The sequence below is a fragment of the Bubalus kerabau genome, chromosome 4 (genome assembly GCF_029407905.1).
Source record: "Bubalus kerabau isolate K-KA32 ecotype Philippines breed swamp buffalo chromosome 4, PCC_UOA_SB_1v2, whole genome shotgun sequence".
Taxonomy (NCBI): domain Eukaryota; kingdom Metazoa; phylum Chordata; class Mammalia; order Artiodactyla; family Bovidae; genus Bubalus; species Bubalus kerabau.
In genome coordinates, this window is record NC_073627.1 from 166,895,832 (window position 1) to 166,914,480 (window position 18,649).

The window sequence follows — 18,649 nt, forward strand, 5'->3', positions numbered from 1 at the left end:
TCCAATTCCCAACTAGTCTCTGGAAATTTAAAAAAGGGCGGTGGGAGGGTTGGTGATGTGTATGCCACAGATGGAGATGGAAAAGCTGCCCAGAACATGTTGACATTTAAAAAAAAAAAAAGTTAACATCCCCCCACACTTTAAAAGTATGATATTAGGAACAGAGTTATGATGGCAAAAGTTACTCGTAGAACATCTGTTCCTTCCAATGGGAGGATTTCTTTCCTGCCAAGAATTTATGAATTTTATATAGGAGCTGGATTCTGTTTGGGGAAGGAGGAAGGAAGTGAGCCAAAGCAGCCCCCTCCTCTGCCCGGAATTCAGGGATACTGTGCTCCTGACTTGTCAATGGATCTTGAAGCTGCTGATGGGGTAAAAGTCCTCCTTCAGAAGAACATGGCTGGGAATGGAAAAAAAGAAAAATTAAACAAATACCACCGCTGGTTTTAAAGTGAATTGAACAGTACAAAAGAAGATCAAGGCCATGGGACTTGAAGACAAGATACTCCCGTTCACGGGAGGCCTAATCCTTTTGAGAGGAGAAAGGAGAGTTTATTATTGGGATAAAACCTGCTCAACTCATATCAGCTCATTTCAGATGTTCCTTTCATTTTCTCGTTGTCCTGATAGGCAGTCTTCCATTCATCCCAAACACTTCAATCAGCCCCTTTCTCTGCAGTCTATTGTCCTTCCCTGTTGCTCAATTGAGCCTAGTGACTGGAAGGGTTATCTTTCTAAAACCATCAGAGGGATGCTCCTAGAAGTCATCAGGGTGAATAGGACACTAAATGGATTAGCAGTTGAAACATTAATGAGCCTTTTTTGACTCAAGGCAAGTTAACCTAAGCGGATTTCCAATGGTTTCCTCTTCTAGGAACTTTCTGTTCTTAAGGTGTATGTCCTGCATGGAGGAGATCCTTTTGCATCTTCAAGTAAACCGATCTAGGTTCTTGTCCTTATGTGGAAGCAGCTTCTTTATGTTTTTTTAAAAAAATTATTTTTAATTTAAAGATAATTGCTTTACGATATTGTGTTGCTTTCTAACAAACATCAACATGAATCAGTCACAGGGATACATATGTTCTTTTCCTTTTTTCCTTATAGAATTTCGGAGGAAACATGAAAAAAAAAAAAGAAAATATCTAAGATCAAGAATCTAAATTAAAAAAAAAAAGAAGAAGAAGAAGAATCTAAATTGTTTTTGTTTGACAGCAAGAGAGAGGGGGAAAAAAATCAACATTAGGGGTTTAGTACATTTGCTCCAGCCAACAAATATTTATTAAGCATTTACTGCATGCCAAGCAATTTGTTAGGCATTGTTACCCCTTCCTCTACAGGGGAGCTAGACAATACGTGTATCTAGTATATGACACACCTCAGCTAATGGTGCCCTGTGGAAAAATCCAGCACAATAAAAGATAAAAAATACCAGGGACAGAGTGGGAGGGTTTTCCCCTCAGCCAGGGAAGGTTGCTCCAAGGAATTGACATTTGAGTGGTCCTTCTAGAACTTTCCCAATGCAAATATATCCCAAAACACATTAATGTAGATATATTTTTATCAAGTTGGATTGTACTGTATAGGTGTCTCCCCCTCCAGTTAACTGCTCCTGAACATTCTTCTGTATCTAAAGAGCATATGGCTTGAGAACTTGGGACTGGGTGGAATCAAGTTTAATTCCAGCTTCACTCCTCACTGGTTTTGTGATTCTAGGCAAGTTCCCTAAACTTTCTTGGCCTCAGAACCCTCATCCTTAAAATGAGATAAATAATTATGTCTGCCTCTTAAGGGTTATTGAGGAGACCAAATGAGAAAAATACATGTCAAATACTGAGTACGAGGAGGGCATGTAGTAAACCTTAATAGATGTTTTTGTGTTGTTTAGTCACTAAGTTGTGTCTGACTCTTTTGCGACCTCATGGACTGTAGCCCACCAGGCTCCTCTGTCCATGAGATTTCCCAAGCAAGAATACTGGAGTGAGTTGGCATTTCCTCCTCCAGAGGCTCTTCCCTCCTAGCATCTCCTGCATTGGCAGGCAGATTCTTTACCCCTGTGCCACCCGGGAAGCCTAAGGTGCCCTAGGACTTACTTTACCTACACTGTGCTGCTGGACAGAAAGATTTGGATGCAAACCTAACTCAGATAATAAGAATGAGCTAAAGGAGAAAAATAAAATGAAACCAAACTCAACTGTAGGAAACGTGCCAAATCAGCACGTTTTAAGTTTTTAAGAATTTTTAAAATTTTTGAAAAATATTTATTCGTTTATTTATTTATTTAGATTGTGCCGCATGTGAAATCTTACGGCATGTGAAATCTTAGTCCCCCAGTCAGGGGTGGAACCTGTGCCTCCTTCAGTGGAAGCCTGATATTAACCACTCAACCTCCAGGGAAGTTCCATCAGTACATTTTTTGAGGAGGGACTCTTCTTTCTGCTGCTGCTAATGCTGAATCAGACTCTCACATTAAAAATCTGTCCATTTGCCACGTACGCTTAAAGTTCAGGGACCTCTGGGTTTTGCCGAGCAGGTCAGTCTATGGCCTGATGTAGACTGAGGATGAGGGTCTAAACAGTCCTAGACGGGAATGAGATTCTACAGCAGCGTTAAATGTGGAAACTTGGGGGCCTCAGCTTCTTCAGGTGGGAGCTCTGCTTCTTCAGGTGACACGTTTCTTGGAACTCCCTCTGGCTCTGACGGCCATGTGTTCCTTGAGTATTAACCAGCTCCCAGACTGTGCTCCCGTGCTCTGCAGAACCTCCCCTGCTTCCGAGATCAGAAATGGCTCTATGAGTCATCCGTCCATGCCCCGAGGCACAGACCCAGATCTATTTTAGGTTAAGATCCCGGTTAGGGGAAAAGGGATTATCTTCAGATATTGGGAGCATTAGGAGAATGTTAGCAGAGCATTTTGGAAGATGGCGGTGAAAGTGTTTCCCATGGGACGTGGCTGAGAAATGTGGGCTCAAAGTACAACCCTCCAGCGTGCCACTCCTTTTGGCTGACTTCCTGTTGGGCATTCTCCATTCAGGGGGGGCCTTGGAGTGTATGATCTTCCGCACAAGACACTCTCTTAGGCTAGCCTCCAACTGGCCTAACTGTCAAATGCTAGTCTTTATTCTAACAGATTGAATACATGTGTCAAGTACTTTTGGAATCAGTGAATGAAATACCCAGGAAAAAAGCATGGCTTACTTACTTTTGATGATTTTATAGAAGCTGTGGGGGTGCCGCAATGCAGAAACGGACTGCCTTTTCTTGAGTCATTATCCAAACTGGAGCACAGAAGAATGTGGTGTATTTTTAATGGAATGACAGATAAGATTACTTGTGTCTATTAGAAAGAAGAGTAGATTAGGTTAGTCTTGTCCTTATAGCTTCCTGTACACCAAAATTAACCCGTTTAGTTTTAAAAACTAACACATTCCACAGAGGTGAGGAACAGAATAACCTCCAAATGAAGTTAGCTTGAGTTTACCTGGGAGGTGGTGTGATGTGGCAGAAAAAGCCTCAGCTTAGGAATCAGGTAGATCTAACTTCCCATCACAGCTATGTGACCTTGGGTGAGTCACTTGCCTCCTCTGGGCCTTAGTCTTCTCTACTACAAAATGGGCATAATCATAAAACAGTAAACATCTAGCCAAGTCCTTGGCATACCATGGGTACTCCGTGAACGTGAATGCTTTCCATCTACCTCCAGCTCGCTCAACCAGCAACTCCAGGTTCCCAGGACCTTCCTCCATACATGCAAGAAATGTTTTCTTGTGGTCAATGGCAAAGACCAAGGATGGAGAAACCAAAGAGTTAAAAAGAAAACAAACAAACAAATAAACCATGTGTCTTAAACCTAGCATCTAAGAAATTGTTCCTCCTCATGCAATTTCTGTTCCAAGTTCTGTGTGGCCAATCTGGGAACATTGTCAAAGCAAATGTTAGTTAAAAATTGTTTACCAAAGGACAGGTAGTTAAATATCACGTACAGCTGAGAATTTTGTTATCGCAAACCTACAATAATTTTTCTCAAACCTTTCTTTATAAAGGAGGACATTGGACGGAAGTGTTCAAATAGGTCCTGAGGTAGTCAGAAGATTTATTTTTTTCCTTTCTGTTCTTTTTGTAGATTTACTGCCTCATCAGCCATCTGTAGTGCTTTAGAAAGATTGAAAAAAAAAAGCCCAGAGTGCCACACATTCTAATTAAGGAAATAATAAATGAAAATGTGTGCGTACCTATTCCTATGAGTTATTTGTCAGTTGCTAAATAGATCACTGGCTCAGTATTGCTGGAGCCTGAGTAGACTCCACCATTCATAGAGAAAACTGATCTGACTTAATCAGTGCAAACATTTGGCTGTGCTGTATTATCAGTTTTTTCACAGGCAGTATTGATTGTATATCAGAACAAGAAAATGAAAATAAAAAACTCTAAACCTAGAAGAGGTCATGTGCTTCCAAATGCAAATTGAGATCCAAACATTAAACAATAGGGATCTTCTAATCCTTTTACAAAGACACAAATTGCAAATCAGACTCCCATGCCAGGCTGGCTTTGCCTAACAAAGTCTTTAATGCAAAGAATCCCTTAGGCAAAGCCTCCCCTGTTTCTACAAGCTTTGGCACCAGGCACCAAAAGAGCCTATGAAGTCAGTTATGCTGCATAATCATAAAATTAATTGTGCTTAGAGCAAAATCAGGTTGTTCCCCTGGTCTAGATATACAGTCTCCAAACTTTAGAGACAGAAGGTACCTGGATTTGCAGATGAAGCTCCATGTTGCTGGAATCATTCATTTCAACAGAAGTTTATGATATTTTGTTGAATAATGCCAAATCCTTCATGCTGAACCTGAATAACGCGTTTCAACATGCTTTAACATGTGCCTGATAAACAAGTTGGAGGTATCTAAAATAATAAGCAATCAAGAAAATTGTAGGGAAAAAATGGCTCATGTGGTTGCAGTCAACGTTGTTAAGTCTCTCAAAGAACTAACTATCCAATCACTTTTCCAAGGAAGGTAAACAATTTTTACTGGGTTACAGTGTGGATAGAGCAATTGCATTAGGAAAAAATATCTGTAGACATGCACATTTATATGTACTGATTCATTTTTGGTTCCATCCCTTTTTGCACAGTTGCTGGTAAGGTAGGTTTTGAACAGATTATGTATGTTTGAATGAAGTTGCATGGAAACAGAAAGCAGAACAAGTCAGAATTATATTTTTATACTTTTAGGAAATGGTTCCTATGTTCTCCAGTGAGGAGCATGGTGGTGAGTGAATAGTCCCCATCTTAGCTGGTAACACAATACTATAGAAGCACAACAGAGAATAATGAAACAATTTTGGGACATCAGAGCACATCACATTGAATTTAGAACTTACCTTTTAAAAAAATGATGTATGTATTGTAAAAAAAAAAAAAATCTGCATCCTCCTCTACTGTCGCCTTGGGTTCTCAGGCTGGAGCCATCAGCTCTTGGCTTTTTCAGTGAGACCTAGGTCCTCAACAGTGTTCAGATCCCCACTTGATGTGACCTTGGGCAAGTTCAAGTCTTTTATCCTGGCCTCAGTTCTCTCCTTGAGTTGAAGGGTCTTGAAGACCCTTTGGTGCTCAGACCGCCTGTGTAGTTTTATAGCTTTCAATGCTTACAGTCTGTTTTTAATTCCTCCGAGAGGTAGTAACAATGCCTCAAAGGCAGGGAGGAACATTTGTCAATTCTATGCACTGTTTTCTAGAGTCAGTTTTCTAGAACAGTTTAGACATGTTCAGAACTAAGAAAATTACTGTCATCCAGGCAGCAAGGAGAGTCTCAAGCTTGAAGAACAACAAACTTGAAGAATAGGTGATCCTCCCTTATTTGGGCAGACTGGCCCATCCAGGATCCTAGAATGGAAAGTAGCTTCTTAAAGCTTTTCAAGTGTTTGTTTGTCGTATGTTCACAGTTCACTTACTTATATTTTCACCCTTGAGAGGAGGCACAATGGGTATCCCAAGGGAAGAAAAAAATACTTCCTTTCCCCAAATTCTGGCTTCCTGAAGGCCATGCCCAATAGTCTCCTAACTACTTCCAGTGGGTCACCTGAACCCATCTGCTTCCCCTAATACACATCAACACCACCCCTCTCCCATCCAGCCATGAACAACATTCTTTACAGAATCAATACTCAAAAACACCCAGCAAGGAGGAGTCCTTTAAAAAGAAATGCCAGGATTGGAGGCTAAATAATCAATAAATGATTAGTTGTATTCAATGAAATCCAGTAACTACAGGTATATTCAAGGGCACATAAGGAAAGCTTCCAGTGCCCTTCAGGAGCTCATGTCTGCTGGGGGAGCCAAGCCCATAAAATCTTTTTTTTTTTTTAAGTTTTTATTGAAATATAGATAATTTACAATGCTGTGTTAGTTTCAGATATACAACAAATGACTCATGACTCAAATATATATATATATATACACACATATATAATTTTTTCTTTTTATAGATTCTTTTCCATTACAGGTTTTTATAAGATAGAAATAAAGAATGATATAGAGAGGGTCTTGTTGGTTATCTATTTTATATTGTGGTATGTATAAAATTTTGTGACCTATAAGGAAATGATTTTAAGGAAAGATCTAGACTGAAGGGGTGGGAGGGCTTTTTAAGAATTACCTATGAAGGATATATGAGTGCTTGTCAGGGGAATATGGGTCTTTTGAGAAGCAGCAGAGGCCAGCATCTGCCAGCAGAGGCTCAAAGGCTGAAACATCATGCACTGAGGTGTCCAGAGTAGTTTTGCCTGGCTGGCACACTTACAATGTGATTGGACACTTAAGGAGATGAAGCTTGACAAATAGTGGGGGGCCACAATTTAAATCTTTACCCACTAGATCCTAGGGACATTGGGAAGGTAATGAGTAGAGAAGGGGCTTGACCAGATCTGTTTGACCAGGAAAGCTGTGTGCTGAGACAGACACAGGTGCTGTTCTTCCACCTCACACTAAAAGTGTAAATCATATTCATGGCAGAGTGATCAGCTCCAGAAACTTCTGCAGGAAACTTCCCCATCTTGTCTACCTTGACAAAGGCAGTCTCATGTTAACTGGGAGACAAAAAGTCTGGGGCTTTTGACTCCTAAACAGGTTTACTGGAAGAAACTGGATGTTAGTAAATCCTTCTGAATTGGGGTGTATCCATTTTGCCTGTAGCCCTACCAGCCCAGCAGATGGAGGACAAAAGCATTAGAAGAGAAACGCTTTGAGCATGTCAGCAAGATGAGAAACAAAAACAAAACACTAACCTGTAAAGGAAACCTTGGTTTCTTCGTCCATAAAATGGGGATGAGAGAGGGAAATCCCACCCCTACCTTTTGTTCTGAGGATTATTTGAGGTGATAGAGCATGTACATGCTTCAGACAACTCAGACAGTTGTGCAGAAACAAGAGGTGACTATCAACAAAAGTGACCAGGATCAGAAAAGGGGTATGCTTGTCTTTACTGAAAAATTCCTTCCGTGTGTCATGACAAAGAGACTCTGCTTATGGTTTTCACAAATTCACGCTTCTTGTTGGCTTTCAGCAAGTGTATCTAGAGTTCCTTCAACTTCCCTGTAAAGTGGCTTATCCATTTTAGCTTTTTTAAGAGGTCATGCAGATAGAGTTGGACTTCCCTGGTGGCTCAGTGGTAAAGAATCCACCTGCCAGTGCAGGAGATGCAAGTTCAATCCCCCTGGAGAGGGAAATGGCAACCCACTCCAGTATTCTTGCCTGAGAAATCCCATGGACAGAGGAAGCCAGTGGGTAACAGTCCATGAAGCTGCAAAGAGTTGGACATGATTTAGTGACTAAACAACAACAACAATGCAGGTAGAGAGTGTGAGTGCATTTGCTTTGTGCCTTGATAATCTGGTCACCATTTAGTAATATGTTGATCGAGTACCCGAGAGTACAGATGCAAATATTATAGCTGAGACAGGTGTTGTAACCCCACTCAACCTCTCAGCCTCAGATACCTTGGACTGGACATCCTTGACTCTTTTCCCTATTTGATTTTAGATAATTGTCCCATCTCTACCTGCAGCTTCATCCACCCATCTATTGATCTGTCTCTCCATAAACAGCTGTTTCTCCTTTCTTTTTCTGTTTCGATGATAACATGTAACATACACGTGGAAAGAAACAAAAAAGGATGGCAAATGGCCCTCATACTCTGGAACATAATAATTATTGTGTTGTATCAATGAGAAATGTACTAGTAGGCATACCCAAATGTCAGAGGGATTCTAGAAGTGTGAATTTATTTCCTGTCGTTGTTACTAAATTAGAATTCTATTTATTTCCTCCTTTTCCTTTAAGAACAAGTGGCGAATGACATTTGGGAGGACGCGTTGCAACATGCTGACTCATTTAGGGTGTTGAGAAGACTGAAACAATTCGAAAAAGTGATATTATAGCACAGGCATCGGGGAAAACAATTAGAAAGATGGGCTCCGGATGTTTGTGTTTCCAGAGAAGCAACTTGACTGATATTCCTACACCATGCCCTACCTCCCCCGCAACTAAGTCAGCTGCCTATGGTAGCCGAGAGGGCAGCCTGAAAGATTTTATGTGTTTATGCTAACATTTTGGCAGATGGTTTCCTTTGCATTTTGACTGTGACCAGGGCTTTGAATCCCTAGGTACTTCAGAAGGATTTAAGAATTTATTAGTTTTTTTAGGAGATGGTGAGAAATTTACTTAAAATTAATTTTTTTGGTCTAAGTTAAAGCTTTCCAAAGGGTGTCTGTTCTCAACTTGTGTTTTAGTTTCACTTAATGTGGGGGGAAAAAAGATATTATACAATCAAATGCAATCAAAAGCATTCCGATTCGAACAGTACTATCTTTGCATTTTCATGGAATATAGAACATTCCGTGATATATTCCACAGCATTCGTTATGTAGAGCATTCTTGGTAGTTTTGTATGAAATATTACTGAGTGCTCTGCATGTGAACAGTGAGTGAGTTTCCTAAACAACTTTTAAGAAGCAGAAATAGTTTCAGCTTAGTGCTGTAAAAACATGTCACTTTACAATAGTGTGTAAAATGTGCTTAGGAAAGACGAGTAAATAAAACACGTAAAAGGCTAATATATAATAATAAGTACAAGGACAAAATGATAAACACACAAAAAAGGTTTGGGTAGGTCTGGATGGCGTCTGTGTGTTTTACAAGACAGGGAGAAAGGTGAAGGTGGGGAGAAAGAGAATAAGGACCATGAATTCACTTGCGTGTGTGGTATTATGCTGAATGGAGCTTCAGAAGCCAGAACATATAATAGAACAGGTGGCTACATAGGCTGCTAAATTTAGATATTCCCATAGATCAAAGTACAATGGGTCCCACCAATGCTTAATATTTTCCCTGCAGACTTGCTTCCATGGCTTAAAGACTGTCTCCCTTCAACTTCCTTATATGTAAAAAAAATTATATGCAAAAATTGTGACTCTCCAAATCTGAAACAACTTTGCTGATTTCTAAAAACCGGGGACAGTTTTTAAAAGAAAGGATTAATCCCCGATTGTCCTGCTTGAGATGGTGAGGTTTCCTGTTTTAACAAACCCAAACAAGATTGTAGGAGTCAAACAGGTTCTCAGATTCAAAGAATAATTTTGCTGGAAGAGGCATTTTGTTGGAAGGGAAGAGACTGAAAAGTCTGTTGATGTGTAGGAAACACTATTGTTAATCCTGTGTGTGTGCGCGCACACACACACACAAGTTAAAATCTAGGACATATAAAATTAAATGTCATGAGGAAAATGTAATAAGCAGGCATCTCAATTATTGGGTACTCTTTATTATACAGTATAAACGGCTCTGTAATGCAGTGATGACAGCGCACCCAGGAGCTCAGAACTGAGAGGTACTAAAGTCAATAGTTTAGCTATTCGTGCATCTTGAATACTTTTGTCCTGTTACATTTTCAGAAAATCTCACTTTAGATACTGAAGCTTTCTTCTTCAGGTTAGAAAAAGTTAATGCAATATTTCCTGCCTTTGACATAAGAAAATTTAAACACATTTAATACGTCTTGGTATTTTATGGTGTTTCTTCTACCTGAGATGATAGGCTCTTAGTAAACAGGAAAATGGTAAAACAAGCTTTTGACAAACACTTTTTATACACAAACTACGTGCCAGAAACCTCTGTATAAGAGAAAGGTGGATTCCAAGAGCAGGAACCATAATTTAATACAAAGAAAAGGGTAACAGAATGTAGACTTTCTGTTTAAATAACTTAAATTGCTCTTTTAAAAATAAAGCCTAAATAGTTGCACCTATACCCTTTTTTAAAAAGTTTCTCCATTTAAAATAGGTACTTATTTTGGAATAGCTGGAAACTAAAAAATTTAACCCAAGAAAACCAGTATTAGTATCTTGATGTTTCCCTCCGATCTTTACTCTTAATTTTGTTTCTTCTCCTTCAATGCACACATTTGAACTTACACAATTGGAATCATTCTGTTTATAGTCTTATATCCTGCTTTTTCCACTTAACATACCGTGAGCATTTTTCCATGTCATTAAATATGCTTTGAATATGTTCTTGGCCACATAAAATTCCATCCTATTGATGCACCTGTTTTCTTTTAAGCTAAGACACATGCCACGTTTTCCAGCCATGCTGGACTCTTAAAAGCCAAGGAAAATACTTTGTGTTGATCCACCATGAGCCTCTTACGAATTTCTGTTTTTCATTCCATTTATAAAATGTACCCACAGTGCCAACACACCTCTGAACACCAGCTATAATGGACAGGTAATAAGCAGTCTAAAGAAAATGCCAGTCAGCTTCTGTCCGCTTGACAATGTTAATTAGTCACCCACATCACCATTACAAATACATAATGTCAACAGGAGTCACAAATGCTTTTTTCCATTCTGTGACAGCCACAAACGAACTTCAGATTCTTGGGTATCCACCGTAAAAAAAGCTTTAAGCTTTAATAATTCAAGAAATACGTTACCAACTTACAAAAACATGGTTTAAAACGTACTCAAATTTACATTACCCTTGGTTTTGTGACTGAGTCATTTTTGCCTCTTTTGTTTCAATGGACTGAAACGATGGGGCTGGCTTATCTGAGGACTGATGAAGTTTTAAAAATTTGCTAGAAACTTTGGTTCTACCCTCTTTTGGTGCTCTAAAAGTAATATATCTGTTACACACAAAACCTAAGTGAATCCTTTAATCCTCATGAGGGCACTGTGGAACTGTTCTTGATATCGTCCGCTGTGGGGAGGTTCTTTTGTTATACAGATTGTTCCGAGTGCAAGGCCTGGCCTGGGAGAGACTTTTACATTTTCATTTGATTTTAAAGACCAAACCATAAAGATCTTCAAAAATGTGAAACTGAAACATGTATGTTTAATGACTACTCATAGTAAACTGAGCCAACTGAATCACTGAGCTGTTTCTACCTGAAGTTCAGTCAGGTGGGGAAACTGCTTTCCTGTATCTTTTAATGAACATTTGAAAGAGAAACCTGAACTAGGTAAGTTTAATTCTATGATCATAAATCCTCAGAGCTTTCACCCCACAACATTAGACAGTACTCATTGTAAAGCTAAGTAGTCTTTTAAAAGTCTTCTTTTAATCTGTTGAGATAAAGTCGGTTTTTTGGGGGTGCTTTTCCTGTGCCTTACCCACTGGGTTTAAACTGAAATTTCTGTTATGTGCTTTTCCCGGGGAAAAACAACGCAAAACAAAAACAATGCTCAGATAAAATATTATAGGTTTATTTAAAACTTAATTCTCACCTTGAGTATGCAAAATACAAACTCCACAAAATGTTCATTTTTTTACTTTGTAGTTTACAAATATACAAAATAGAAGTTTGCTTAAATTTATATTACATATTTATTAAGGCAAGGAACTATATAGAAAAAAACATTTGTTCTGCTTAAGGCATACTTGGGAATAAACCATTGTACAAATTATTGCACATCTGAAACCACAGTGCATAACAGACTGTCTGCATAAAAAGATTAAAGTAAACCAGGTGTATTTACCTGACTTAGGTCATAAATGTAGATCGGAAGACAAAAATAGATTTTCCTTGTCAAAGTATGCAGCAGTTTGAGAACTTTGGCCTCATTTGGTACCTTTAGAACCAAGACTTACCAAGCACCATCGTTTAGGCTATTAAACACCATTTTCTGTACCTGAATTTCTTCCTCTTCTTCTAAGATCGTCAAAATGGCTTTTAGAAGGCAAACAGAATACAAGGTGATCTTTAGGCTTATATTGCATCAAAACAATTCTCAAGGGGTTCTGGTCTTCCCTCCCCCCCAACTCTCAGATCTAATTTATACCCTGATATCCACGACTTCCAGTCACCCCCTTGGCGTTTTGTAAGTCCAGGAATATATATATTCAAGTTGGATTTAGAATTGGAATGATAGAAGATCCAGTCACAGACCCCATTTTTTTTTTTTTTCTTGAGTTTGTCTTTTGGTTTCCTTGTGTCTCCTGATTATCCATTCACAAGTTGACTTGTTGGGAACTTGACCATGATTGTAGTGCTTTCCAGCTGGGTTCCTCCCCTCACCGGGAAGAGAGTGTGAAAGGTAAAAAATACTGAATTCTCTTCTGGCAGTGTGGGCCACATCCACTGTTTGGGGGTTTAAAAGTGCCTCTTCATGTGTAAGGCGAGGTGGTCCGACCTCGAGAATGCCCGGTCGCACTTCTGGCACTGGAAGGGGCGGTGCCCGGTGTGTTTGCGGTAGTGCCTGGTCAGTTCATCTGAGCGGGCAAACTTCCACCCACAACCATCCCAGTCACAGTGGTAAGGTTTCTCACCTAGAAAAGGAAAATAAACTTGTTGGAAGCTATTCCTGAAGGATGAAATTTTAAGAACTTGGAGGCCAGACATCAAACCAACTCAAGTACTCCATTCCGAAAGGATCCAGGAAATGTCTTTATACCTTTTCAAGGCTGTATTACATTTCAGATCATAAACAGGAATTTTACGGGGTTTTGTTTTTTTTTTTTGCTCTTTTTTTTTAAGAGAAATTAGATAATCGCAGAAAACACAAAAACCACTTAAAACTATACTTCTGCTGGACTAACGTTTTCATTCTTTTGAGCAAAGATGGGGCAAGAAATGAATTTAGAAATTATGACTGTTGGTGTCTCTCCTAACCCAAACCAAGCAATAATATCCTATCCCACTACAACTGGTTCTAAAAAGTGACAGGAGACTACTACTTTTCCTGTACCAATATTATTAATGAAAGCTATACTTCAGTGACCTTCTGTGCCTACTTACACAGATTCTCTGTGGTGACAATCTTAAATCAGAATCTCAGCAAGCCTAACCATGAAGTCCTTGAGATTTAAATAAAACCTAATTGTTAGGACTAGAGAGGGGGAGGGGTGAACCCCGGGAAGGGAACAACCAATAAAAATAGTGGAGAATACAGAACTGCTTAAAAAACTTATCATGACTTTGCACAGCAAGGCATAATTTCTTGATTACAAGGGCAATACTTTGCTCAAGCTAGAAGAGGCCCACCTGCAGCCTGGAATCTCCCTGCCTTTCAAAGGCCTAACAAAACTGCACTTTCAAGCACTGATACCATCCGCCCAGCAAAAGGCTCCTGGGCAAAATAGTAGGCGCCAGTTTGCTGTTCTCTCCTGTGATCCAGGAGATGGAGGAGATAGACTGCACCCCACATCCCAAGGGAGGCCCTGAGGAGTGTTGAGGCTGGACACCAGCCGCTCCCCCCACCTCCACGGCTTCCCGTCCTCCTACCTGTGTGGGTGCGCAGGTGTGCCTTGAGATGAGAACTCTTCGTGTAGGTTTTGCCGCAGCCTGCATAATCACAAGTGTGAGTGGCCGTCCTTTTCCGGGGCCACGACCGCCTTCCCCTCTTTGGTTTGGGCTCCTCCGGCATGCAGGAACCGGGTGGCATGAGCTCTAGGGGTGAAGAAGGTGGGGTCAGCGTCATCCTGTGTGCCCCGGACGGCGGGCACACGCAGGGCTCCCCAGCCCCAGCTATGAATCCCCGGGACTGACCTTGGTAATGGAGCGGTGGGACCTGCGGCTGCATCTGGTCGGGCAGGAAGGGAGGGTAGTTGGGCCCGGGGTGGGGATGGAAGCCCGGGGGGAGCGGCAGGGCAGGATGACAGTCCCGGCTGCTCAGCAGTTCCTCGGCACCCAGGGTCGGGGTAGTCCTGCTGGGGAGCTGCCGCCCCAAGGGAAAGTCGTGAGCAGGCGGCCGGTGGCCATTGCTGAGAGGAGGTCCAGTGCCCAAGTGGGCCTCTAGGGGCCGACCGACGGTGCACGAGGAGACAGCCTCCTGCTTGATCTTGGGGCACATGCGTGGCGGCCCGCCGCTGTAGGGCGCCACCACCACCGGGTGGCTGCCGTCCGGGCTGCCTTTGCTAACACTGATGACCGACGGGCTGCCGTACTCGCTGCCAGGGGCACTCAGCGACGCCTTCAACACGAACTTGCCCATCAGCCCGCCACCTGGCGGCTGCGGCTGCTGCGGCGGAATGTACACTGGGTCCAATTCGGGCCGCAGGAGCTCGGCCACGAAGCCGCCGGAGGGGCTCACATCGTTGATGTCCGCCAGGTTGAAGGGAGCCGTCGGAGGCGGTGCAGACTCCCGGCCGTACAGGAGGCCGCCGCCCGCACCGCCCGGCGCCGCCACGCCCGGGTCGCCCCCGGCCCGGATTGGATAGCTGAAGCTGCAGGTGGAGGGCGCACTGGCTGGACCGCTGCTCGACGGGGAGGACGAGGATGAGGCTGATGCCGACGAGGTCACTGTGGCGGCCACGGACTCCTGATGGGACAGCGAGTTGGAGAGGATAAAGTCCAGGTCCAGGAGATCATTGAACTCCTCCGTCTCCCTCCGCGGCAGGAGAGCCGGGTTGCTGCTGCCGCAAGCCGCGCCGACTCCTCCACTCTCCAGGTCGGTGGCCACGGTCGCCGCCGCCAGGTCGTAGGGGCGGCCGGGAAGCACCGGGGGAAGTCGCTTCATGTGGGAGAGCTCCTCCCGCCAGCGCTGTGGGGACAGGACGCGAGAGAGACAGTCAGTGTTGTCCCTAACTGCCACTCGATGTTAGTGGTGGGCCCGCCGCGCCTACACCGCCTAGACACGGGGACCGGATGGGCAGGAAGGGCCCCGGGGTCTGTGGGTGCCAGTGCTGCAATCATGGCCCACACCCGGGTCTGGGGAAAGGCGGTGCGTGGATATATGGAGGATGTTAGGTTGTGTCTGCCCGATTGCGTGTGAGCGAGCGCCGAGGCTCGCCAGCCTGGGTCCCTCCCCCGCCGGATCCGGGGACGCTCCCGCCGCCCCCGAAATTGGGACACCGAGGTTCTCTTGGTGCGCCCTCGCCACGGGGACGCCTACGCGCCAAGCTCACTCTGGCCCAGCCAGTGTCTGGGGACACAGACACCTCCCGCCCGGTGGCCCGCGCGCCCGCCCTGCCGCTCGCGCGCTCCGGGACGTGTGCGGACCCGGCGTGCGCCCCCGGCGGTTCCACCGCGTCGGGACCACACGCATGTACAGCTGAGCCAAGGGCGCGGAAGCCATCCCGGGTAGCCTGCGGAGGAGCCCGTGCGGGGCCACTCCTGCCCGTCTAGTGGTGCTCGGTGACCCCAGGGCTCCGCCCGTCCCCATCCCACCCACAGAAGCCCACCGGAGGGCCCCAAAGGCCCGGGCCGACACTCACGTTATTCGGGGCACCTGCTGGACGCAGTGTCTTCTCCCTTCCCGCCGGGCCGGACGCGAACGTGGAGAAGGACGGGAGCAGCGCGTCGCTGACAGCCATGTCAGACTCGCCAGGTGGCTGCCTTCGGACCGGGTAGGGAGCAGAGGCAGAAGTCAGGGGCCACTCTCGACCGCCGCTCTGGCGCGTCCCATCCGCCCTCACCCCACCCTGCACCCCGTGCCGCACCTACCTCATTAATGTGGGGGCCCAAAAGGTCCTCGGGAGTCCGATGCAGTAGGGGTACCCGAACCCCAAAGCCAACGAAGAGGAAAAAAACTTAGAAACGAAGCCAAAACCCAAAACCCCAAATTGCCCGAGATCCTTCTTCTTTGGATTAAATATAAAAGGGAGATGCCTTAAAAAAAAAAGTTCCTTTGTATACAAAAGTTCTTAGAAAAGTTGTAAACTCGTAAAAATAGACAATCAGCAAGGCGAATTAAGTAGGTCCGGTGGCCAGGCTGCGCTCTCTTCGACTCAGCAGCGTCCCCCACCGCTGTCGCGGTCGCCGCGGCTATCGCCGTGAGCGCTGGGGCTGTGGCCGGGGTGGCAGGCGGGCGGCGCCGCCAGGTGAGACTGGATGCGGTGGCGCGGATCTGCGGACTGGGCGGCGGCGCGAGGCGCGGAGTCCCGGGGGCTGCGCGGGGCGCGCGCGGCCATGGGCGCTGGCCGCGGGCGGGTGGGTGGGTGGGTGGGGGGCCGGAGGGGCGGGGAGGGGCACTTGGCGGCTCCCGGTGCCGCCGCCGCCCGCCACCGCCTCTGCTCCCCGCGCGCCCACAGCCGCGCTCGCTCTCTCAGGCCGGGGAACTGCCGGCGGCCGCCGCGCGCTCCTTACTTATAACTTCTTCGCTCCCGCCCTCCCCCCCGCCTCCTACCCGCTGCGCGCAGGGGCCCGCCGCCAGGCCCCGCCCCTCCCTTTCTTCTCCCCTCCCTCCAGCGGCCCCCCCGCGCGTTGCCATGGCAGCTAAATAAACAAACTCAGCGCACGTGGGGGCGGGGAGGAGGGAGGGGCGCAGGCGGGGCCCGGTGGGCCGTGACGCCAGCCCGGCAGCTGGCGGGCAGGAGCCGCGCTGACGCCGGCGGCGGCGGCGGCGGCAGCGGGCCGGGCGCGGGGATTTGGGTACAGGGCGCAGGTCCGGTCGCCGGGCGACCGGGACAGTCGGCGTCGCCACGGGCCGCTCCTTGAGTTCGAAGCTCGCGGCCAGGAGGGGTCGGTAGGGGAGAGGGGGACGGTAGCGCGACCCCACCCCCGCTCCTGTGCGCGCTTGCCGCGCAGTCTGCGCGCTGGAGAAGAGCGCGATTATCCGCGTGACTCATCCAGCTCGGGTCCGTCATACGCACGCAGGAGCCCTGCTCTAGTCCCCGAGCGCCAGTGCGGGCATTTGGCCTGGCCTCGCATGGTCCTTCTTGGGCTCGTCTGCCCGGGTGGGGGTTGGGAGTAGAAGGGAGGTGGGCGCCCTCAACTGCGTGGCGAGGACCCGGAGACGGAGAAAGCGGGAGGGGTGTTCTCCTTCTGAAAGGGACGGAAAGAGGCCGGGATGGGAAATGGAGCTACGGTTTTGATAGCTGAAGGAGCGAGGAAGGGACTGAAAGAAATTTCGCTATGTGAGGTGGGGAGAGAAGGGAGGGGCATGAGGCGCGGGGACACCTTTCAACCGGGAATCTCAAAGCACTTTGCAAAGCACGCAACTCTCCACTTTATGGATGAGAAAACTGAGTCATAAAGAGGTGAAGTGGCGAGGTAAAGGTCAAACGGCAACTAGTTCCCTTGACTCAGGCTCTAGAGCGGTCAAACCCACCCAAAGGGTCTCAGCTGGAAAGTGGCCCCGTGCCAGAAAGTAGAACTAAGCGGTGGGACCCAGGTACTGGAAAAGGGCCCACGGAGCTCGCAGCAGCCGTCCCTGCCCACCAGGAAGAGAAGAGGAAACGGCAATCGTTATTTCAGTCTTATAACTCGGCCTCCCCACCCCCACTCCCCCTTAGTTTGTGATCAGTAATTTTCCAGCCGGGAAATGTTTTCGCCGTCATCTTCTCTGCAAACAGTGCCTTTTTTTTTTTTTTTTTTAAACGTGAGTGTGGTGTTCGGTATCGCTTTCTAAACGTAGGCTTGCGAGGTGTTTTGTTTGGATTCAGGCGCGCCTTGGGCTCCGCCCGCCCTCTGCACCAAGCCCCCTTGTCTGTAAAGGCGGCCGGGTGTCAGCCCAGGAGAGAAAAAGGAGATGCGGAAAGGTCGAAGCCCCAGCCCTAGGCAGTGTGCACTCACCCTCACTGAGATCCAGTTACCTCGTACTTTAAGTCACCTGTTTGAGTCCTACGCTCCTGGTACCTATTAGGTTTCCTTAGAATATTTGTTATCCTTGATTTTCCTACTCCTTGCCAACCACAGAAGCATTCTTGGAATGCATCGCGCCCCGAATGAATCCACTCAGCCCTTTATGCCAAGCCCAGGAATCCCGCTTGGTTCGGAGACTGGGAAGCCCTTGCGGATCCTCCAGCCGGTCTTTGGCCAATGGCTGCCAGGGCCTGTAACCAGAGGGGAGGGCAGGCTTTCGCGGGGAAACCCCCGACCCTCCTCCAGCAGCCTGGAGAGTTTCAACCCCACCCCATAGGAGCCAGCCAGTTTACTTTAACTCTGAAAATATTGCCTTTTTCAAAAGGAGGAACCAAGAAAGAAAGATACCTGCAACCTCCTCCCCCTGTTGCTTTCATTGTGATGGCAAACATTTCTTGGGATACTGGGGCTTGAAGATAACATGGAAAAGTTAATCCACTTTACCATCAAAGCCAAGATTCTTAAACTGCATTGAACTTGGATAAGTCCTTGATTGGCAACCCTCACCCTCCTGATATGTAAGTCAGGACTTGGCATTTTCTAGTTAGGGAACAGTGCCGTGAGGAGCTTTCTGC

The 18,649-nt window shown here is 45.9% G+C and overlaps 1 protein-coding gene and 1 long non-coding RNA gene across 9 annotated transcripts; both read right to left on the reverse strand.

Moving 5' to 3' along the window:
- Positions 1–263: 263 nt before the first annotated feature.
- Positions 264–5,809, reverse strand: LOC129650607 (uncharacterized). 7 transcript variants are annotated; one of them, XR_008713870.1, is made up of 6 exons: positions 5,380–5,809; positions 4,747–4,900; positions 3,695–3,737; positions 3,479–3,601; positions 3,200–3,334; positions 264–400 (listed from the first exon to the last, which is right to left on the reverse strand). It is a non-coding gene; the product is annotated as an uncharacterized LOC129650607 (long non-coding RNA). The 7 variants fall into 7 exon arrangements; XR_008713868.1 differs by having other exon boundaries at positions 3,695–3,761; XR_008713872.1 differs by lacking the exon at positions 4,747–4,900 and having other exon boundaries at positions 3,695–3,761.
- A 5,927-nt stretch (positions 5,810–11,736) lies between these two features.
- On the reverse strand, positions 11,737–16,475 carry KLF4 (KLF transcription factor 4). Of its 2 annotated transcripts, XM_055579242.1 has the most exons (5): positions 15,936–16,460; positions 15,707–15,827; positions 14,040–15,033; positions 13,776–13,940; positions 11,737–12,820 (listed from the first exon to the last, which is right to left on the reverse strand). In XM_055579242.1, exons 1-5 carry the CDS (start codon positions 15,938–15,940, stop codon positions 12,645–12,647), a joined length of 1,461 nt encoding a protein of 486 aa, XP_055435217.1. In that variant the 5' UTR covers positions 15,941–16,460; the 3' UTR covers positions 11,737–12,644. The 2 variants fall into 2 exon arrangements, with proteins under 2 accessions (XP_055435217.1, XP_055435216.1); XM_055579241.1 differs by having other exon boundaries at positions 13,776–15,033; positions 15,936–16,475.
- Positions 16,476–18,649: the final 2,174 nt, after the last annotated feature.

What these genes read in the sequence shown, in the direction of transcription:
- KLF4 (XM_055579241.1), bottom strand. An exon ending in CAGCAGGTGCCCCGAATAAC is followed by an intron (nt 15,034 to 15,706) that starts GTGAGTGTCGGC and finishes CTGTCCCCACAG; the next exon opens with CGCTGGCGGGAGGAGCTCTC. An exon ending in ACACCTGCGCACCCACACAG is followed by an intron (nt 12,821 to 13,775) that starts GTAGGAGGACGG and finishes TTCCTTTTCTAG; the next exon opens with GTGAGAAACCTTACCACTGT.